The sequence below is a fragment of the Desmodus rotundus genome, chromosome 9 (genome assembly GCF_022682495.2).
Source record: "Desmodus rotundus isolate HL8 chromosome 9, HLdesRot8A.1, whole genome shotgun sequence".
Classification (NCBI taxonomy): Eukaryota; Metazoa; Chordata; class Mammalia; order Chiroptera; family Phyllostomidae; genus Desmodus; species Desmodus rotundus.
This window is the reverse complement of record NC_071395.1, coordinates 15,603,294-15,626,749: the sequence shown is the minus strand read 5'-3', so window position 1 is coordinate 15,626,749 and position 23,456 is coordinate 15,603,294. Positions and strand designations below refer to the sequence as shown.

Below are 23,456 nucleotides of genomic sequence, written 5' to 3'. Positions count from 1 at the left end.
TTCTGCCTGCTGCATCTTCACTCTGTCGAGATAATCATGTCAAATCTGGCATGAGCCTTTTCTTCTCTTCCCCGGATTTCTTGAAAACACTGTTCCCTCTCACGACGACCAGTCCTGTACCCTTGATTGCAGCTCCTAGGCCTCCGCACCAGGCCTCTTCCTTTCCCTGTTTCTAGTAAGGCCGCGATGCTGTGTGCAGACCTATGTGCTCAAAGCTTCCAATTTCCCTACACTCCCACCTCCTTGGACAGAGCAACCCTAGCAGTAAAATAACTAGCATGTGTTAAACCTTTGCAGTGTGCCCGATTCTTAACAAACATGGGCATTTATCCTGACAGTGACCTTCAGAGCCAGGCAGAAAGGTGGTCTGGGTTTAAATTTTGGTGCATTTGCCCCAAAAGCCTGTGCTCTTAAGCTGTCAGGAGGGAACACGTATTTCACGGAGGCCAACACTTGACAAGTTCTTTTAATTCTGTCTTCGTGTCTCTCACTGCCATCCCCTGCCCTCACCGTGATTCTCCCTGCCTCGTCTCATCATCCTCAGGCATTTACTGCGCCGTGTGCGTCTCCTCTTTAACCTCCTTGTCCCATCTTATCAAGGCCACACTCCCTGTCACAAGCCACTGTCCCCACACACAAGTCAGCCTGAAGAATTGCTGTCTGCCCACCGCCCCCGCACTCCCATACTTCAGTTTCACTATTCCTGACCTGAAGGACACGTCTGCACGTGTCTAAACCTGGTCTTTCAAGGCCGGATCAATTGTCATCGCCTTCAAGAGGTTCTCTGTGTGCTCCGTCATCATCCCCCAGTCCCCTGCCCAGCTGGAGATAATCCTTTTCAGGGCCAAAACGCGCTCACTCTCCTTCCCCTCTCTTGTCCTCAGTCTCTCTCTTTTACAGGTACATGTCTGTCTTCCTTTGCTCTGTGTTTACAGAACCTCACAGAGTTCCTTTCACATCAGGCCTCCATCACATGATGAATAAAGGGGTCGGGGAATGCGTCGGCCATGTCATACGATGTTTAAACTATAAGAGTGGTATCACAATATAAATGAGAGAATGGAATGGGGGAACAGTAAGGCAGTCTTGTTATACTCAAGTGATATATATCCACGGAGAATTCTCAACTGAGGTCAGACACCAGAAATGCAGTTTGGAAAGTTGTTATCAAAACATGAGCTGGCGGTGGGACTGTTTAGGAAGCGTGAGCCTATGCGACTTTTCAGGGGAGACCAAAGGACAATTACCTCTCTGTTACCATATGTCCAGGGGTGAGGAGGAGGCAGAGGAGGGGGCCCTTCTGCCCCGCAGTGAGTATATAACAAAGAAAACAGTATGCGGGGCCCTGTTTAGAGAAGATTGTCTCCCGACAAAAGTTACGTGTGAGGCTCAGGTCACTAAGGGGTTGGTGGGATCTCTCCCTGTAGAGGTCCTCAGAGGTGGGATAGGTTGTTACGTCTGCAGGTACACACGGCAGTCAGGTTCCAGAGCATTTCTCCGTTTGCCGACTCCTGCCTGAGTCCAGGGCAGGGAGTGAATAGGCTCGCTGTGTCTCCAAACCCTGATGCCGCAGGAAGGAATCGTTTCTAACAGACCAAGGACACAATAACAATAACTACATTTCTAACCTTTGTCCTGGTTCTTTAAATCTTTGTCACCTAAACCAGGAAATCTGAGTATGACGTGCACCGTGACCCTGTAACATTTAACAGCTTTTGATTGCGGTTTTCTTCATACTGATCATATGATATAGTAATAGTGGAAATAGCAGTTAAGAGTGTAGGCACAGGAGCCAGACTTGATTGAATTCCTGGCCTTACCACTTACTACCTCTGGGGCCCTGGGTAACTTATGCAGCTTCTATGTGCTTCAGTTTTCTCAGCTCTGAGGAGGGATGCCTGTGCCATCAGATGCCCATCTTATGGAATTGTAATTTTAACACGCAGAGTACTTGCTATATGGTAACTGCTGAAAATGATAAGTTTCTTTTACTAAAGCACAAGATGTCGAATCTTTGTTCACGCCATGTATTGTTCTCGGATGGGTCTGTTTGCTGCTGGGACGTGTTGCTCCTTGCCTGAGCAGGTTTGCAGATGCATGGACCCTTTCAAGCCACGAGGGTGATGTCCAGTGATAGCCGGGGCTTTAGCTAGCCGAGTCCTTGCTGCGTGATTGTCGTGAAGTCCTGTGCCATGAGTTGATGACAAGTGTGATCTTAGGAGACCCCTACCACACAATTTTAAAACTGTCTCCTTTTCAAGAATAAATGACTCAGAAATGATTCCCAATAAAGAAATTCAGACACTTCTGTACATTTGGGCATAGAATTCCTTCTGTCACCAGGACTGATTAAAGGGATGTTAATATGAAGGTAAGTACTACATGTGAATTAGGGTATGTTAAATAGGCTTTTCATAAAAGTATTTGTAAAGCACTTTCTTTTTTTTTTGCCCGTAGGAATAATTCAGGCTTCACACCTGCAGACACTGTCGCTATCATTTTCTGCTCTACACACAAGTCCCTCACACTGGGTAAGTGCGTCACAGACTTACAAACTAACTTAATATTACCCTCAGATAGTTACATCTAGTAATTGTGAAATTCACGCAACTCTTCAAATTAAATGCAATGGGGTATTGTCCACTCTGTTAAAGAATGCTAGCAAAGTGAGAACGGATCATTGCTTTGAGATACCCTTCTATGATTGGATCAATTTTCGAGGGCCTGAAAAATCTTTTCGATTCTCATAAAAGGTTTTTGATGTAGAATGTCAGTGTTAAAGGCTGGGGCTGGGGGCAGAATGGGCAAAAACTTGGCTTTGCAAGGCTCTAGAGTTGCCCCTGGGAAATGTTACCTTATTTTCTGAAAGCTTGGAGCAAGGTGGAAATCATGTTATTTCTCTAATTTGATATTTACATTAGTTTGAAGTTTATTTCAGAATGTTACTTGTATAAAGAACACAGTATCATTATTATTAACTCAATCTGATTAGCACCTAAAGTGAAGTGTTTATTTAATGGACAAAAAGTAGGTCGAGAAGAAAGAAGCCGTTTTCAACTTAGTTTTATCCCATTTAGTGACGTTATCCCAATAACGTGTCTGGACATCCAGAACCCGTGTTCCAGTCATTAAAAGTCATAAGTAATGAGAAACGTTACTGAAACACGTGTCCTTCACAACTCCTTGGGCTGGGAGGCACGCTGCGGTAGAAACATGTCGTGGGAGCTCCTTCACGCTTTGGCGCGTGACTCACTGAAGGGAACGAGGAACCGTGACATCGCTGTAAGTCTGCGCGCAGCAATGAGTTCGCCCAAACCGGAAAGCAGAGACGTTCCGTGATGTTTACTAACCCCACACGCATTTGTCTGCTCCAGTCTGTTGTCAGTCTCACCAGGCGAGGAAAATAATTTAGAAATCGGATAAACTCTTAAAGGAACAATTGCTACCTAGGGCTCTAGCTTATTTGAACAAATTATCTATGTATATACTCACATATGTGTATACACATGTATACGTACATATACATATGTGTGTGTGCTGTTCATACATGGCTGTATGTTTGGTAGGTTTTCCTTATAATTGTCATCAAATTGAAGTTCAAGGAGCTTTCAAAGCCACATTCCAATCCTGATTTTGAGATCTTAGTCAAATCACTTAACTTCCCTGAACCTTAGCTTTCTCATCCATAAAATGGGGAGTATAATCCTCACTTTGTAAGGGGATTGTAAAGATTAAGAATAAATGTGTTAAGTACCTAGCACAGTACTTGGTAGTTGGCAGTCACGGTTGGTAGGCAGTCCACACCGGAATGTGTGTGAATTGCTGTGGACTGAATGAGGTGACCCACCGAAAGAGCTGGGCGTGCCGCCGGGCACACAGCAGACACTCTTTCAGCAGGAGCTGTTGTGCCCAGTTGTTTTCTCACTAGAGTATTTATGATTCTGTTACCATTTCCAGGGTTCCAGTCTCCCGTTTTGCAGATTTTCATTTAACAGGTGTGGTTTAATCGCTCACCTCCAAGAAATCATCTTACACTGTTTTTCCCCATGTGGTTATTGCGATGTGATGTCAGGATGTCCTTCCTGGTCTCCTAAAAAGTAAGGAGCTGTTATAAAGGTAGTGATTCCAGAGGCAGATGTCACCAGACGCCTCAGATGTCCCGACTCGGGGATCCAATGAGCCCAAGTCCTTAGGCAGGTGCTGAGCCATGACCACAGCCAGTGCCCTTGAGCATCTGTGCTGTGGGCCTTTGAACCCTACCCACCCCTGGGGTCACTTTCGTCAGGAAAGCCGAAATGGATTTTTTGGGTTTCTCCATGATGGTGTGTGCTGGAGCTAGCTATGTTGAACAAAAAGCTCTACCCAGAAGCGTAGTCCTCCACTCTCAGTAGTCTCGTCTTTTCTCTAAGCAAATCAGTTACTCATGCTATCTTTTTGTCTCTTCTTTCTTCTTAATCCCAAAGCCATACTCTTCTGTTCTTGAGGCTTTCTGAAAGCTAAGTTTCAGACAAACAGGTGCTTGAGAACCAATAGCTGTTTTGTTAAAAAGGGTTGGGTCAGTTTGGATTTTGTTTGCCTTTAGAGCATTCTCTCATATGATACTAGCGTAGTTATCTAAGTAACCAGGTAGTGTAAATCCTTAGTCACTTCTGGAACAGGTTAGACCTAATCTCTCTTGAAACTATGAAACCTAAATACTCATCCTGACTCTTCCTCTGATACCTCCCCAGGCCTTGTTTCTATAGCTCTTAGATTAGGGACCTTTAGTTCCGACTCAACTATTTTATCATGCCTTGGTCACCCCTGGCTTCCCTCCTGCAGTCTCCTGGCCATAGCATGTCTAGATAGAAACAGCCCCGTTGCTGCTGCCCCTATCTCAGAGGGGGGCATGAGGGCCCCTGTCCCAGGAGCCCCCTTACTTTCACACAGAGCCAGGGCTGCTGCGATCTGATTGCTGGAATGGCCTTGTGAAGCCTGTAAGGTCACTCTATCAGTTTTCACAAGTCCAATACATGCTTCTGTCCCCTGGTGGCCTGGCACCACTGGTACAGAGGCTACATCACTCACTGACCTAATGCAACTTCTTGTCTGCATGGGTAAGAGTTATCCTAGTGCAACTTCTCATCTGCACAGAGATGAAAGAACATCACACTAAGTGTGATGAATACATATTTCAGAGAGGAGGGGGGAAATTCAGATAATTTCACCTGGAGTTATACTTTCTCTCACCTCTCACACACAGATGAAACACTACAGATTGTACCTACTTGGAATTTAGAAGATATATCTATCCCTTTTGCAACCACTGTCATAGTATCTTCCAGTGGGTCTACATGTGCACACACACACACAGCATCGCACATAGAATACCTGAGAAATACCATTCACTATCGCATCCAGTATTTGGATTTAAGAACACACACGGCAGGCCAAGTGGTACCCACGTACCCACAGAACCGAAGATGCAAGCTCTTGCGGGAGGAGCCTTCTGACCATTCTCCTGTACATGCACGCTCGATTTCTTTTATTGTTCTTGCTTTTGCCCTGTCTCAATCTCTTCCATGTACGTGCACCTACACACAGGCTGAATTTGATTCATTGCTTTTATTAGTGCATTTGCCATTGATTGATTAGTTCTTCGTATTAGTACTTTTTCTATTGATTGATTGCAGATGAAGTGACTATTTGACCTTTAATTATGAGGCTTCCTATTGAAAATGACATTGAGCTATGGCTTCACATAATCCATCTGGAAAGCCTGACATGACGCCCTTCCCTAGAGTTTGTCTGGGAAGAAAGGGGAGGCCTGCAGGAAGGGCGGAGCTGTCGCTGGGCCGCATCTAAAACAATACAGCCAGGCTCGTCTGCCGCGCCTCCATAGCTGCAGCTCAGGGCTGGAGAGAATTGTGTATTTGTGAAGATAGCGTCCCTTGCTGTGGGGTGCCATAAAAGCCAGGAACTCCCCCAAAGTAATCTCTAGCTTGATGCTGATATTTGTACGGTAATGAGAAGGTGTTCACATAGCAGCGATGGGAGAACAGCCCGTACGCTAGTTAGCGATGGCTCAGTGCACAGTGGGTCAATAGATCTCATCAAGAAAGAAATTCGATCCAAGACACCTTGTGGAATTAGTGTTCTATTTTATTTATCTTTTTCTCTTGAGTATTCAAATCGCTTTTCTTGTCTAGAGTTCTAATAGAAGTAGAAAACTCTCTTTCTCCACCTAGAAAGAGAATGTTGCGGGATGTTTGGGACCCCTAAGTTAAGTGTCTGCATCAGTTTTCGATGTTTTTAGACAGCACAGTGGAAGCGTGTGCCCTGAGAACACGTCCACTGACTGTTGGGAGGTCACTGGTGCGATTCCCGCTTGTTTCTCATTTCCAAAAGCACTTCTCAGTTGAAGGAATGCTATCTAAATTTTACATCGAGTGTCATGGTCGACATCTGTTAAAAGTCCACTCTGTCTTACCACTCAGACCCTTGCACAAATGCAAACCACACAGCCACTCCTCACAACCTTTATCCTTCATTGCCATCTGTGGCTGAACTGTGACAAGAAACTATGCATTGTGCAAAAAGAATATAGCTTTTTCATGGCCATCGGGTTCTGAGTAGAGTAGAAAGAACACAGACCTGATTCTAGTCAGGATTCAAGTTCCAGTTCTCTCCCCAGAAGGTGGACCACCTCACTGAACTGCTGTGGCCTTGATTTCCTCAGCTGGGAAATGAGCGATGGACCGCTCGGGGCTGCAGGCCCCTCCAGCTGTAAGTTTCTGTGCCCGGGGGCTGACATCTCCTCTGTAAGGCGACAGCAGCCTCCCTGCTACGCATGGGGAGGAAACAAGTTCTTGAAAGGAACGGTTCTGTAAATAATGGTACAATATCACAGGAAAGGAAACAGGGCTGTTGCTTCCTCCTAAAGAGATTAAAAACATATCGTGACACGCTCCACGGATTTTCACAGAGAAACAAAATCTGAAGAGGCTCCCATGTTCGATTGTACTTGGAAGCTTTTCAAGGACACTAAGTGACTACCTGCCCTTAATACCATCTATGTTATTTTCTCAAAAGGCAATGGAATTGAAATACAAAAGGTTGCCATCCTGTTTTTCTTTTTTCCTAAACTTTATCTGTGATGCCACTTGGCACAAGAAGACTGGTATCTTAATAAAACCACTCTGCCTACCAAGGGAAGCACTTTTTAACAGCACTTAACCCATTAAGTCCTGTGACCTGGACCAGGTAGAATATATCAAGTCAGTGATTATCTTATTTTGCATACAGAGAAATGAGAGCATGGAAACTTATCCCAGATCGTGTAGAGAATAGATTCTGGGCTCGCAAGCATCCAGCACTGCATTGGATAATAGGATACAAAAGCACTTAGAAGACCAGAAAGTGTTCTACTGATTCCAGCTATGGTAATTGTGCAGTCTCCGCATGTGTTTTGATTGTTTTATCAATTGTTTAAAAAAGAAAATTACTTCTGATTGTGTTGCTGGTTATAAGATGGTTTTGCTGATTGCATGCTGGTGATAACGTGGTTTGAAAGTACTTAATTCTATCATTGTTCCTATCAGCACAGATTTCCATGTGGCCCAACCACACACTGGCACCCATTCCTTTTGCTTTCTTTATTAGCAAAAAGCGGTATGCTCTTTACTGTGAGCCTTGATGAGCCAGCCCTTACCCTTTGTGAGGCCACACTGTGTGCGCCCCTTCCTGCAAACTAAGAGCCACAGGCTGCCTGACAATAAACAGTTCAAGTGCAAGCAGAAGTACAGAGTAAACGCAGCAGACAGGAGTTTGTCTTTGGGACAGAGCCGTGCCTCTTTCTGTCCTGAAGTTCGGCCCTGGGGTTACAGTTCTGTAGGGCATGGCCGTCTGGGGGCCCTACAGATTTTGACAGATTTCTGACAGATTTAAAGATGCCCCTGAAATGAACGATGCAGCAGATTTTGACACCATGCTCAGGAACAGCGGGCGGGGCCCATGGGTCGGTGCTGTTTTCTGATCCACAGAAAGAGAGAAGTGTGAGTTCTCTAACGCAGTGATACACTTAACGCTCCTCTGAGGTTTCCGGACTATTTTGTTTTGAAGTTCTGACTCTGAGTTTGCTGTCTGAAAATCACTGCTAGTACGTCTAGACTTGTGATCAAGCTTTAGGAAGTCTCCGGTTCCAGGCAGCAAGTATGCAATCAAAGAGAACGCCACCTCCATGGGGAGTCCCCAGGCCGACCCTCGAGTGCCAAGCACTTCAGCGATGTATCACAGATGCTCGCCTGGACGCCCGGCGGCCCAGCGCCCTGCACCTCTCCTCACCCTCGTTTCCTAGGCCAGATTGTATCCTCTTCTCAAACAGTTACCATGTGGGCCTGGGCCCCTGCTGCTGCCTTTTCCCTGAACTCAAGCCCAGATTTCCGATACCATGTAAGAACCAGAGATAAATTAAGACTCAGAATAATTCTTGATTTGCAGGGAAAGATCACCTACATTTAGACTTTATTAATTCAGCTTCTATAACAGAGTTTCTATATCTTTTATTGATTTATTTTTAAAATTCTCTGTTCATTATGTTTTCAATAGTAGGAATAATAACAACTGACATTAACTGAGTACTTAATAGGCAAACACTGTTTTAAGTGCTTGTTATACAAAGTAATTTCCCTGAAAATACTTTTGCATTGACAGTGTATGATTGTACTGGGTTGTTCAGACTTCAGCACCAGGGACAGACAGATGCTCAAGTGGGAGATTCCACGCTGAGCTGTGATGAGAGCCCTGCCCAAGGTCCTGGGCTGCGACCCAGCAGCTGGTGTCCGTCCCTTGGTCCCCTAACTATGGCAGGTTCAGACTGGACAATCTCTGGGGCCCTTCCGGTCCTAACATTCAGTGGCTCTCTGACTTTGAAAGACTTAAGCGTTTGCTTCAGAATCATTCAGAGGGACACCCTAGGATGAGCATTTCTCAAAGGGTGGCCCCCAGAATTCTAGCACATTGCTTCCTAAAAAAAACTTAGATTACCGGGCCTCGCCTGAGGCCCACTGACTCAGAATGTTTAAGAATAAGACCCTGGGGACTGCTTTTTGTCACACACTTGAAAAGAGAGTATTGTGCACATGAAAGTTTGAGAGCCACCGCATCACACGCACCCACGGTCACCTCCAGCTTCCAGGGATGCTGGCCCACGAGCCCAGGTTCTCAGAGCGGCTTTTGACCCAGCAGAACATTCGGTCCGGGTGGTGTAGGTGCACTTTGTTGATGGGGGAACCAGTTTGGGTCAACCTGGGTTGTTAGTTTGGGGTTTTTTAACATTAGCCTGGCCATGGTGCACCCCACTTTCAGATATTCTTACCTCATCATTAGCTGAAGGATACTTAGGTCACAGATATTCTCATGACACACACCTGAGTACGATAAAGAAGTTAAATACACAATAAAATTTTTAAAAAACAACTCTGGAGGCCTGGGCACTGGTGCCTGGGAATCACACACGCCCTTGTTCCGTGGCTCTGTGGTCAAGTCTAGGAGGGACCAATACCTGCTCCTGTTGTCTAATCTGTAGCTGCAGTTCCCACCGTTTTGCCTGAATTTCAAGTGTCCCCTTGCATTCTTTTTGTGTCCGTCTGGTTAAGCCAGAGACTTGGATGTGTAAGGATGCCGGCGTTTACAAAGTAGGACCTGAGGACAAGAAAACCATCTGTTCAGAGCCCATCATGCCCAGCACCCCAGAAGGGAGGCTCGGTTCCTCTAAGACCATGTCTTCCTGGCAGGCTGAGGGTCAAAAATGTGTGTGTGTCTGTGTATACAAAATAATTTCACAAGGCCTGCTATTTGAGAGTCATCCCTTTGTAAATCCTTTTATGAAAGGAAAGATATATGACTTTTAAAAAATCTCACAGCGTAATTGATAAGGTGGAAAGATAAGGAAAGGAACCAAGACAGAATCACTGCTTTCCAGAAGCCAGCAAACCCAGTAGATGCATAAGCCCTCGTCAGCAAGCCATGGACAGGTGGGGGCCAGCGGAGGTCTGGGCGCTGCCCAGTGGGAAGTTGCAGTGTCCGTGGCCGTCCGCAGCTGTCACCATTCTCAGAAGTTCCAGGGAGATGTCGGTGACCAGCCCTTTCCCTGCCTGTCCTGTAGGCTACTGCATTTGGACCGCATGGTCCCAATGGTTCATAATATTCTTTCTAATAATAATAATCATAGCTGTCATTTGGGGGGCACTGACTCTAGGCCTGGCACTGTACTAGGTACTTCATACACACAGTCTCCCTGAAACCCCCAACCACTGTCTGAAATGGTCTTTGCAGCCTCAGCTTCAGCAAAGGTTGGAAACCGAGCATACTTGGGTCAGATCGCCCAATCCCATAGCTGGTAAGTGGCACAATCGGGGTTTAAACCTAGGTTTCTGGTGTCAGATTCAAGGTCCTTCCCATCACACCTGCAGTCCTCTAGCAATACCTAGGAGGGGTGTGCCATCCGTGTGCTGCTCGCTTGGTCTCAGAGACTCAGCAGGAGGGAGGGGCCACGTGCATCCGCTTCACGGCAGCCAAGCCCGCCTCGCGGTGGTTCCCCTGCAGCCCACCGGCAAAGAGACAGGAACACCCTGCTCGGTGTTCAGTGGCACCTCACATTGCAGACCGCGTCTTCATCCCGATGGCTTCCTACTGACAGACCTTAGTGTGCGTGCTTTTAATTCCATGGTTTTGTGTTGGCTTCAGAGTAAAAACCACCTTGTCATAGTTAGAAGTAGCTCCAAAGAGATTAATTTTACATATTAATGATCATGCTTCCGAAAGGGAAATGCCACAGGAAGTGAGGGTATCCCGTTCTGTCGTTCCGGGGCCTGTCCTTTCCAGTGAGGCCTGCGCCACATGCAGGAGACCACGGCAGCCCTCTCCCAGTACTTCCTGTCCGTCTCTGCCCTGGCTGTCAGTTGCAGAGGGCTTCGGTTTTCATGATCACAATTCACATTGGAACATGGGCCTCCAACGGCACTAAAATGTGCATCAGAGAACAACAGGTGTTTACTGCGAGTGAAGTGAGGGATCTCGCCCAGGAGGTCACCAGCAGAGAAGGACAAATGACAACTGTCATTTGAGAGCACATTGCGCCAATTCTTTATTCACTTGTGTCTCTTCCCAGAAGTTCCCATAATGGAAGCAGACACTGTAAGCCAGTTTGCATGTATGAATGAATATTAAATGAATAGATGAACTTGTGGCTGCAAAATGAGGGTGACACCACCACCTCCTTGTTCCCATCTGCAGCCACTCGAACAACTCCAGCCAGAAACTAAAGTCAGCCGCCCAATGTTTAAAGGTGTGGGGTGCTCATTAGGTTTTGGAAAACTACCCTGGGCATAGGAGGAGATGTAAAACTGGGCAAAACTCAAAGATTTCCTGGGTAGCGGGAAGCCAGCTCCTCTGGAATGTCACCTGTCCTAAAGCTGAGCACATAGAGGAAACTGTAGTAGTGGCACTTTCCAAAGCTGCCTTTGCCACAAGTTTCCTCTGTGCACTAGTGCTGCCGTACTATTCCACTCTGGCACTGTGCTCGGGTACTGCTGGAGCAAACTTCCTAAAACTTAATTCATAAAAGACAAACCCCTCTGCACCTGAGAGCAAGTGCAGGAATGTGCAGGAAACAGTGATGTCAATGAAAAGGTGCTTAAAAAACTAATCTACTTGATTCATTCATTCATTCAACAAGTGTTTGTTTAGTGCCTACTATGTGTCAGGCCCTATTTTGACCCTACAGGGTACAGAAATGAACAAAACACAAAAAAGTTCCCCCCTTATCTTGCTTCCATTTTTAGTGAGGTTAAACAGACAAACACCTACATATATGGTACTTCAGATGGTGGTAAATGTTATGGAAAAAAAATAAAAGCAGGAAGGAGAGTAAGGAGTGCCAGGGTGGAGGTGAGACAGTTTCAGGCTTAAAGGTGACATTGGATCCAAGACCTGAAGCAAAGAGGGAGCAAGCCATGTGGATATTTCTGGGAAGCAGATTCCAACCAAAGGGAAGAGTAGGGGCAAGGGGCAACAGTGTGCTTGGCAAGGTGAGGGGAGAGGAAGGGACCGCTGTGCAGGGGGCAAGATGAGGGAGGAAGAGAGTTATAGGATACATGGTAAAAAATAACAGAAGAGGGAGCGAGCAACATTGTGTGAGACTGATTGACCGTGGAGAGGGGAGGCCATTGGGGGTTTGGAGTAGACAAGCAACAAGATGCAGCTTCCACTTTGAAAGGATCTCCTTTCAAAGTTGCTGTGCTAAATAAAGACGGTTTGGGTGGGTGAAAGCGTGCTGCAGTGAGAAACAGGCCCACTAAGAAGCTTTAATCTGGACAAAAGCCATCTTGATGGCATGGTGAAACATGCTGGATTCTGGATATATTTTTATCGCAGAGCTGATAGGACTTACTGACGAACTAGAGGTGTGTGTAAGAGAAAGAACTGAAGGCATTCCTAGGCATTTGGCCCGAGGGGCTAGAAGGACAGAGTGGCCCTTCACTGGACCGGGGAAGATTGCAGAGGAGCAGGTTCGGGATGTGGGGGCAGACCATGAGGTCTGTTTAGAACATGTTAGGTTTGGGATGTCTTTTCAACATCCAGTGGGAGAGTTGGCTTTGTAAGTTTAGAATCCGGTCCAGGCTGGAGTTTTCAGCATATCGATGTTATCTGAAGCTCTCAGACTGGATGATATCATCAAAGAGTGGGAAGATGGGGGGAAGGAGCTCCGAGAAGGAGCCCTGAGGCATTCTAGCGGTGAGAGAGGGTATGAAGTTATTTGGTAATAAAATGATGTGGAACTCTAAACCAGTCAGACACAGAGACACCCAAACTGGCAAGCCTATGTTTCTCTCCTGTCTCACAAGGTTGAGGGGAACATTAAATCAGAGAGTGGATATAAGAACGCTTCGGCACATTAAAGACGGAAGGCTCTGGCATTCGCTTGGTGCCTGCTACATGCTGGGCACTGCACAAGGCCCATGAATTGCCTTGTCACCTCAGTTACTCCTCACAGCAACCCTGCACAATGGCCGTCATTGATCATGTTGTCCAAACTGGAAAACCAAGCCCGGGGAGGCCCAAGGACCCGCCCCTGTTTTCGTAGTGAGTAAACGGCTGGCACACAGTGGCTCATCTGTCTCATTCCAGAATCTTCCAGTGCCATCTTGCTCCCCTTATTACCAAACTCAGCTTCTCGACCTGGCCCACATTAGAGTGGCCCAGGAGCTGTCCAACAATGGTGGTCTGGGGCCCCTCGCCACCCCATTAACTCAGGGCCTCTAAGGACAGACGCAGGTGTCCTGGCTTTTAAAAAGCCACCCAGGTGACTCTGACGTGCAGCTGGGCTGACAATCACTGTGTTAAACTACTTTCTGTGCACGCATTTCTGTTCTACTGCGTTCCAACAAAAACTCAAGGGAGGACTATACCTACTTATTTGGCCTACTTATCAGTACAAATTGGCCATTTGTTTGCACTGATTTGGGGAACACAATTCTCTGTTATGATTGGATATGTTAGGTATTCAAAGGTTAAGGAGAACTGAGGAAATTAGGAAAACTTATTATTTCCAGAATTCGCCCCCAGGGTTTTCTTAATTTCTTCCTCTGCCTAAAAGTCTTCTACGTGAGGTTCTTAACTTCCCGATTTTTGTACATTGAGAATAAGTAAAGGGCAGGAGCGGGTCAGCTGGACATCATCCAGTCAAGTTACACCTCAGAAACCTGAGTCGGCCTCTCCAGGGAGACGGATTTAAGGATAAATAACTGATTTCTAATCCCCAAATCAAAACTTCCTTGTTCTTTTACCTCAGAAGGCATCTTTTCTGAGGTTCGTGTTCATCATAAATATGGAGCCATCAAGAAGAGAATTCCAGCCAGAGGGTGATTACTGGCCATGTTGCTGAAACAACGAAAAAAATGTGTATTAAAAATAATTAATGTTCATTTGGGCCACAGCTGACTCACATTTACCGCTAAAGACTCTTGCGAGTCCCGCTGCCCACTGTTAAGAGGATTATGGTTGCAGAACCTCAGGGCGGTGTCGGAATCAGGGAGCGTGCCTGTCACCCATCAGCAGCTCTTTGACTCAGACTCACGGTCAAGTGCTTTCCTTCATTTGTGGTAAAACACACGGAAGAAATTCTGTAACAATAAGCGAGGCTTTGCGGAGCCAGGCAGAGGGGCCGGTTCTGTGGCGATGGCCACGCTCTGCACGTTCTGGTGACTGCTTTATTTTGTCCTATGAAATTCTCGTTCCTATTTTTGATGTTCTCACATCCTCGAGTGTGAAGAGAATCCAAAAATTTTCTCTTTAAGGAGCCAAACAACTCTTCATTCACAGCCTAGAGAAGTAAAAACAAGTACTCTCACCGTACTTGCTGCCCAGCTTGTCTCCCTAACTATGGCGACTCCCCCTGGAAGACACAGCAGCATTCGCATGAAGGCTCCGTGGCTCTGTCTTTGATTCATTCCCGAATTCCCTGCTTGCTAATTACTCCTACAATGCTTCCAGACAGGTGAGGGTGGACCTAATCTTCCCAGGCGGAAACCTTCAATTGGTAGAGTTAAATGTTTCATTTCAGCATCTGGTGAGCCTGCTCAGGCCATTCATTAAACATCTTTTCCAATCAGAACACGCCTCTTTCAAAACAGAAGTAACACCAGCTGCTCGTTTTGGTCTGTCGTGCATCTTTATTTGCAGAAAACTTTCAGCCAAGTGGAGGGATTACAGCTCAGGTGACTGAAGGCAAGCACACAGTCCTTAATTTTCTTAACGGGCTGAAAATGGTCGTCAACCAACTTCTGTTCCAAGCGCATCAAAGGTCAGATAGGCACCTTTGTTGAGAGGAGCGCCTCTCTTCCTGTCCAACCTTTCTTAAGTAAATAGTATCATTCTTAGGTTTTCACCCTCTGTTATTCCATGTTAGTGTTACAAAGCATCTCCTCTCTAGGGCCTCCAAGGACTTGGGCAAAATGTCACTCAGGCATTGCAGGTGCACAGCGTAGCACAGAGCCAGCCTCCCTGCCTTTACAGCCTGTCCCTAGCTGCACGGGGCCTTGGGGACGATTTTCATCATCCACTGCCTCGGTTTCCTTATCTGAAAAATGGAGAGAAGCATGGTAGCTTTATTCACATTGTAGATATGAGTGAATGAGTGGACATTTGCGCACTCTCGGAACGGTGCCTGGCACCGAGGAAGCCCCATGTAACTATTTTCTGTGGCCTGTCTGCCTCACCAACATACAAGCCAAGTCAGGTGCCCCTGAGCTCCAGCCAAGGCTTCTGAAGCCCTGTGTGGGTGTGACTGCCCAGAGGCCCGGGCTGGAGGGCTGCTTTCCATTATCTAAAGCTCACGATCAACAGGGAAGATCACTGGTTTTTCTTAATAACGGCCTGAGAACCTTGTATTTGTTCGTTTTCCTGCTCTTCCAGGCCTAAATCTCCCTTTTAGGTAAAGGAACATTTTCGAATTCTGGTTCTGAAATATGAAAAAAGGATACATCTTTCAAGGAAGTTTTACGTAAACATCTTCACATAACTAAAAAGCTTCTGACTACCCCAGAAAAGAAATCAAGCTTTAAAACCTTCCCACCTAAGAGGGGAGGGGCACGCGAGCCCTTGGGGGACAGCAGAGAGAATGTCCAGTTTGGACAGCACGGCCACTGACATCCCGCATGTGGCTTTTGAAGCTTTCTCTCTCTCTCCTGTGCTATTGACGGAGGCGATAATGGGACATTTTTCAGGCTCCAGAGGTTGGAAATTAAAATTCCATTTGAACAGATCTGTTCAGGATAAATAACAGATTATCTTATTTGTTCGCCTGAGGTCTAGCCTAGGGGTCGTTAGACACTGGGAGCTGCTGCCATTGCCTCTGTTCACCATTTGGAAATGCTCTAGGTCTGTGCGGGTCCCGGAACCCACCATCCCTGGAACGCTGAGGAAGCTGCAGGAGAGCTCCTGTTTGCGTATATGGTTTGGTCATACCTCATCCTGTATGATTCTTTGTTTAAAAAGGACAAAAATGGTTTCTGTGTCTCATGAAGCAGTCACGGAGGTTCTGATGCTGTGGGGGAGTCATACTGAAGGTAATACGGCAGCAGTTTTCAGTTACAGATGGAAAGACACGAAAGAAGCAGGGGAGTGAGTGGACGGCAGATCGGTGTAAGGCAATGGGGAGGGCAGAATGGGAGCAAAAGGCCCATCATTTAGATGGGTGTGAATGAGAGCAGGTCACCTGGTCTATGACACCCTGTCCCCCTTCCCGAGGGAATCTACAGGAAATTGACTTGTCAGCCTTTGGAACTTTCCAGAATGGGTTTGGGGAAGTCCTGGAACAGCCAGGGGACAAGCAGGATGCACTTTGGGGGCTGTGCAGACTAAATACTACCTGCCTCAAAGGCCGCAGCGTGGGCAGCTCCGCACTGATCGAGCAGGCCAGCACGCCAGGCCATGCCACCGGCCTGGAAGCAGGTGGCCTTTCTCTGCACCCACTCGAAGAATTAGGACAGCACAAGGGTTTGTCGAATCCGTGTTGCCCAGTGACTTCTTCCTAGGTGGCAGCGCCGTGTCTTCTCCCTCTCTGCCCTATGCCACAGTTTTGTGGTGCTGGGATTTGCTGTGTGCCTGGCTTCGGCTCGGTGCTCTCTGTCTCCTCTCCTGCTAAACGACTGAGAGCACAAGCTCCATGCAGACGGGGGGCTTGCCTGTTCGTTCACGGCACCAGCAGCCACGGCACAGAGGGATAAAGTCTTACTACTTACATACACACACATGACATTGTATATTATTTCAGTTATTTAAAAAAAAAATCCTACAAAATATGTGTATTTTACAGATAGGGAAACTGAGGCTGAGTAACTTGCCCTGTGAAGAGGTGAGTGGGTGCATGTGGGATGCCAGCCCAGGGCCCTCTGACTCAGACGCCAGCCTCTTCTGCTGGGCCGTGCTGCCCCGTGTAGGCAACTGGCTCTGATGGATTCCCGACCGCTGCACAAAACGACAGCTGTGCTGCTGAAAATTAGCTGCTGGGAAACCCTAACTGAAAGCCTTTCCTAACCAAATGCCAAAACTGTTGTTGGACCCTCTCATGGCATCACTTCGGGCTCTGGAAATGGCCTCTAATTGCCCCTTTGTTCAGTAATTGAGATAAATCAGTGCCAGTGAATTTGACTTTCTGTGACTGTCCCTGAGAGAAAGACTCTGTGTGTGTGTGTGTGTGTGTGTGTGTGTGTGTGTGTGTGTGTGTGTGTGAGAGAGAGAGAGAGAGAGAGAGAGAGATGGGGAAAAGGACACACAGATTGGCATTTAGTGACACCAGGAAAGAGTGGCTGTGTTTCTCAGACACAGACTGCCTTCCTGGGTTACACTGTGACTGGGGAGACCATCTACCCCAAGGACTTTTACAGGCAAACACGGGCTTTTCTGAGAGGTTCGCTAATGACGACGAGAGAGAATTCAAAGAACACCGTGTAGGACATTTGGATAGTGAAGTTATGGATGTTTCTCACTAAGAACAAACTGAACAAAAGCGGGAAATCGCCATGACAACTAATGAGAGAAGCAACTGGGTCCCAGATTCACCAGCAGCTCTCTCTCCAGGACTCAGTGAAAAGGCGGAGAGAGCAGCTGAGAGCAGCTAAGTGGGAAACAAGTCATGTGCAGTCAGGCGCATGAATCTTCGAGAGACGGGAAATGGTCCAGGTGATTGGCGTATACTCTCCCTTAGCCAAGTGAGAAGTAAGTGCAACACGGGACTCCAGGAGACACAAAGGCTGTTTTTCAATATATCTCCTCTCCTACGCCACAGTTCCATCATCATTTCAAGTCTCGTATCCCAAGGTCAGCTCAGTTCCTTACCTTCTTGCCATATCAAATATATTTTTATCCTGTAAAATACAATCCTCTCCCAGAGGGGTATGTGAACAATTCTCTTACAGTCTAGTAAAGCAACTAGCATTTGTTCCACAGCCTGTCTTTTTCAATAGGAAGTATGACTTTAGCACCTGTTCTTAAATAATCCGTTATTTATGTCTTGAGTACCAGTGCTGTGCTTAAATACTGCAGGAGATGAAAAGCAAAAACTACAATACTTTGCCTATGTTCAGCGGAAAACAGAACCCGCACAAAAGAAAAATAATGGCAACATCAGCAACCCCTAAATTATGTAATGCACCTGGGAAGAGGCCTTCACTCTTCAGAAGGAACCCATAGGGGGCCACCTTCACGATGGAGGAAAATGTACAGCGACCCCAAAGGAACCCGTAGAAGTTAGGCACTTAGCGGGACAGGACAAGCCCCAGGCAGGGCTCAGCTTTTGCAAAGGCAGGAAAGGGCCAGGCCTGAGCCAGTGGCAGCAACTGGCAAGTGAAAAGTTGGGTAGAATGGAGTGAACGCAGCTTAGTGACTAAAAGTGAATGGACAGTGGCCTAATTCTGCCTCTACCACCTGCCAGATGTGTGAGGGTAGGCAAGTCACGTAACCTCTCTAACCCTCAGGGTCCTCATCTTTAAATGGGAAAGTGGCCACCCCAGGGCCGTTGAAGGATTAAATGAGATGATGCAGGCAAGGCACTGGGCCTGCAGTCAGCGCTACAGAATGGTGGGACTAACAGTCGTTTTCCACTGAAGTCGAAGAGGTAGAGGATTTGGTGAATGGGCCCTGGAAAGTCATTGTGATTCTTGAGTGGGGTATGGGCTGTACTTAATGCGGTTTTAGGAAGATTAATCTGACTGTGGTCTGTAGGATTGATGAAGGGAAGAGTCTGAAGACGGGGTCATGTCAGGGGGCTGTGAGAGTAACCTTGGCCTGATTTTCGAGGAGCTGAGTTAGGAAGGCGGTAGTGAGAACTGAGAGGGAAGGAGAATGGTGGGTGGAGGGAAGAATCTAGAGAGCCTGGTGACTTCACAGAGAGGTGGGCAAACAAATGGGATCAGTCAAAGGGGACCCCCAGGATTTGAATTGTGGACACTGGGTAAGCCAGTGGCAGAAGGGCTTGCCCTCTTCCCTTCGTTGGAGGAACGCCGAGGTGGTCAGGGCCCCAACAGGCAGGGACCTGGTCTGTGTGCTCTTCCGTATGTCTGAAGCATGAGAACAGTAACTCACATACAGCAAACGCCCCGGGAAGTGTTTTTTGAATGAATGGATGGACAGGTGGACGGATAGATAGAACATCGTGCACCGACAAGTGAAATAAACTCTGAAATCATATAAAGTCAATAGTTTTTATACTGCAAACAATAAATCAGTCTTCGGTGGGAATTATATAAAGGTCCATATTTAATCTAGGAAGGAAAATGTCTGTTTCTCAAGGAAAAATAAAAAACAGTTCCTCCATTAGAAAGTAGTCACCAATACAAAGGGAATAGTCTAATTTAGAGAACATAAAATAAATGTATTTAAAATAAGGGGGGGGAGAAAACTGTTCTGGTACATATTGTTTTATCCTTTCCATCCTGGGAAAAAAGACTAAAGGCAAAGGATGAAAGAAGCCCCTTACTCGTTTGTTAGCAGAAGAAAGCTTGCGCTCGAAGTTCCTACCGGGCAGATGTCAGTTGAAAGCCGTGCGTATGGAAGCCGCCGCAGTGTCAAACCCTGTTGGCTAATTTGAGACAAATGTGGCATGTGTGACATGGAAGGGTGGCATGCTGTACATTAGCGATGTCCCAAGTGTTTGGATCAGGTAGTAATGTGCTGGGAAAGTGCTCTCTCTCTGCCCGCCCAGTGTACTTGTAGAGCAGAGGGGAAGTGCTTTCGGTGGAAATTACTTTAGTCAGAAAAAGAATCCATTTACAGTATGCGCCTTCTAACATCTTTCAGACAATGCATTGTATTAAAGAGGCATTTTTTGATTAATGTTTTATAAACATTTTTCAGCATGACAGCTTAAAGTCCCTGTAAAATTGCAAATGCATGCCTGGTGTTCACTTCCATAAAGTCAAATGCCATCTCGTAAAGTCTCGTCGGCTCCTGTCAACAGTGGTGACACAGACTCGGTACCTGGGAGCATTAAAATTAATTTCCTTCGTTTATATTACTGCAGTGATAGCCAGATGAAAAGAGTCCTACATTTAAATTTTACTTTTAAAAGAAAACTCTTTCTAGTAAGTTTGTTTGGTTTTTTTTAAATCACTGCCCCTTTTTTCTAGTTAACGAATGTCATAAAAGTGGAGTCGTAGCACAGTAGCTTTACGACGAGATCCGGGAAAACACAAACCCATTCACTCAACACTCTCCTTTGTGCACCTACTGAGTGCCCAGAGATGAAGAAGAAATAGTCTCTGACCCTAAGAAACGTAGCGCTTAGTGAGGAAAATGCACGAGCCTCAGACAGTGACCCCAAGCGCTGGGACATAGGCTGGAATGCCCCGGGTTAGGTGAGCACAAAGTAGAAAAATCTAAAGGCCTTGCGACCTGGAGGGTGCCTTCCCAGAGGAGGCCACTGAAGAACTGAGGGCTCAAAGATTGAGCTGGTCGAGAAGTGGGTGATGGGCATTCGAGGCAAAAGGAGCTCAAGTACGAAGGCCACAGACAGAGCAAGGGCATGGCACGTGGGCCCCGCTGGTGGGGACAGGAGCTCTGTGCTCTTCTGGGCTGGAGCCCAGAGGTGGAAGCGGTGAGGGCGGTGAGACCCACAGGTAGCAGGGCCAGGTCATGCAGGTCTTTGTGCCACATGGGAAACTCCTGTGGGATTTGACAAAATCCGGTTTGTGCTCAACACTCGTCACTGTGCTCAACACCATTTCCACAGAGCAGGAAATGGCTTGGCCAGGATGAGCCTGCTTGGAGGTAGTGGGGGAAGTGCCACTGAGAGCTGACTGTGGGCCAGCCTCCCGGGGCTATTGTGGGCCTTAGTTCAGTTGACATGGGAAAGTGCACGACCGACCGCAGGTGACATCTGGTGAGCTCTCACGGCACACTGGCCGTCACTGACGTTACTACTGCTGTCTCATCGCATTCGGGTGGGTTTCCGATGTCACTCCCAGTAACACACCTTGTGTATCTTACAGTCGATTTCCTGTTCCCTTCCTGTAGCAGCAACCCTGTGACTGTCCCCCCTGGCTTCCCTTCTGTGCCCACATCAGCTGAGTGGCCCAGGGCCCGAGCCTCAGCCGAGAAAGGACAACTGCAGGTGTTTCAGCTGAGCAGCCATGGTCCTCGAATTTTGGGTCAGAACCCCCTGCTGTGATCAGTTTTAGGGACAAGCATCTCCATACTTCTATCATTAGCTCCCTGTAGCCCCACTTCTGTTTCACCCCCTGCTCCTCCCCCCAGCTCCTCAGCATCATCCCCTCAGACCAAGGAGTCTTCCCCAGAAACAGGAGGAGTGGGTTCGTGTCTTCGCATTTTCTCGTCACAACAACTTTCCAGGACCAGAACATCGGGTGCTGCTTCTCAGCTATGAACGGATTAAGCATGCTGATTTTTTTTTTTAAAGAAACTCCTTTGTTTTTTATATCAGTGAGAAGACAGAAACTGTGCAAAAATCTAAGCGTGTGCTTTTGAAGCTGTGAGAGAGCCCTTGTTTGGGCAGAGTAACGTGTTGTGGTTCACAGCCGTGACTTGTGAGGCTGTGAAAAGAACACAGGCCGTGAAATCCATTTTTGCATAAAGGTTTCAAATTTATTAGAAGGCAAAAATAATTGAAAAAGCAGGGCTTTCCTTCACAGGGTTATAATAAAAAGTTATTTATGTGCCACTGTTGTGCAGGTTTAGGAGCTTGGGTCCTTTTCAGAGGCTGTTCTCAGCGAAACCAGAAGGAAGCTAAGCTATTAAAGCCATTTAGCTGGAAAAGCCGAGACACACACACAGCAGTTCTGACAACTGGGCCGTAGAAAAACAATCGGTAATAACAGTAAACTGCCAGGGTCTGAATCGCGTTACGGGAGCTCAGTAGGTACCCACTACAGTTGGGCTTACAGAGCGTGCACACCGTGTCCTGGGTGTGGTGGGGCGGCACACTCAAGAAGTACACCCGCGTTCCGCGTTCCACTGAACTTCAACGTGGTGTTTGAACACTCAGCACTGACCGTACGGGTCAGCTGCCGTTTGCAACGTTGCGTACAGCACTTTGAGGCCCTTGGCCAGATGAGAACACGCAAAGCCTTTACTAACGTTCGTTGGGCAGAAGCACCCCCTACTTACAGCAGCATGTACCACACGTTATCTGACGTGTATCCTTCGGACTCTCAGAAGTGAACTCCCTCCAGGCTTTGAAATGGTTCCAGGCAGGCCTCGCTGAAGACCAACAGGCTGTTTCATGACTAAGCAAGAAAAGATTCGCTTTGAACTTCAGCCTCTCTGGTATTTCGCAGTCTTCTTGAACGAACTTTATTCCACACTATCTTCTCTTCTCCCCTTGTTAGAGAGTCCGCTAATTTGCAGTGAGTTACCGGTGCCCTCAAATACCGGCCACCTCCTTAGCTTTAATCGGTTCTAGGTAGAGCTTAGAGCTTTATGCAGGGAAAAGAGGATGAACGGATTTGATGGCTCTTGGGAGACCTTGCCTTTTCAGTTCTGTGAAGGCACACGGGGAAATACAGCCAGGACCTATTCCAGAGTTCCAGACTTAATGGAGGATGTGTTTCATCTGAGGACAGACTGAATTTGCCTCTCCATTCCCTCTTCTTTGTCCGTCAGGAATTCCTATGCTGAAGATAGTGTTTGCCGGCCACGAGCACCTCTCTTTGATATCCGTGCCGCTGCTCATCTACCACCCAGTCCAGATCCTGCTGGGGAGCGTGCTGGTGCCAACCATAAAGTCCTGGATGGTGTCGAGGCAGAAGGTGAGACTCTGGAAAGATCTCATTTGAATCCAAATCAGATTGAAGTGCTACTTCTGCGTCTCAGCTCTTCATGCCTTTTCACTTTTGCTAGCACATTCTCATTCTCAAAGTACATATTTTCTTGACGAAATCCAATAACGAGGATGCTTTGATCCATTTCAATTTGAACAGGAGGGTGGAGGGTTAAAGGTTTTCTATTGCTGTGAAAGTACAATTATTCCTAAAATGCGGTCTGTAAAGCTCCTTTCCCTTGGCTCGTATGGAAGGGCAGGCTGCCGTGGGGAAAGGTGGGAAATACACTCAAAACATACACGCCCCCCTTGGGTGCACACCGCTGTTGCCGCCCTGACCCCCCACATGTATCCTGATTTTACCTGCTGCCCTTCTAAGAATGATAGCTCCTGGCTTTCATTAGGGTGCCCACTTTATTTTTAATTTTCTAGACACATAATAATATCTTCACACAGCAAAACTGCGTGTTTGGCATTAAAAAATAAAATTTCAGTAGCAGAGGAGCCCACTCGGTCTCGAGCCCACCACACCTGGCTCGGAGTCTCGTTACTGGTTTGATATCTGTGGCGTCGATTTCCTAAATGATCAGCCCAAGTAAACGAAGCTGGTCGATACACAAGAAGTTGCGATGCACCCACAGCG

The 23,456-nt window shown here is 47.0% G+C and overlaps 1 protein-coding gene across 3 annotated transcripts in view; it reads left to right on the top strand.

The window, feature by feature from the left end:
- Positions 1-23,456, top strand: part of SLC10A7 (solute carrier family 10 member 7) — a 195,069-nt gene that overhangs the window by 167,673 nt on the left and 3,940 nt on the right. For all 3 annotated transcript variants that reach the window (XM_024568981.3, XM_053930614.1, XM_024568980.3), the window contains 2 exons: positions 2,458-2,531; positions 22,657-22,802. In XM_024568981.3, coding sequence (XP_024424749.2) covers positions 2,458-2,531; positions 22,657-22,802 — 220 coding nt within the window. The remainder of the gene's footprint in view (positions 1-2,457; positions 2,532-22,656; positions 22,803-23,456) is intronic.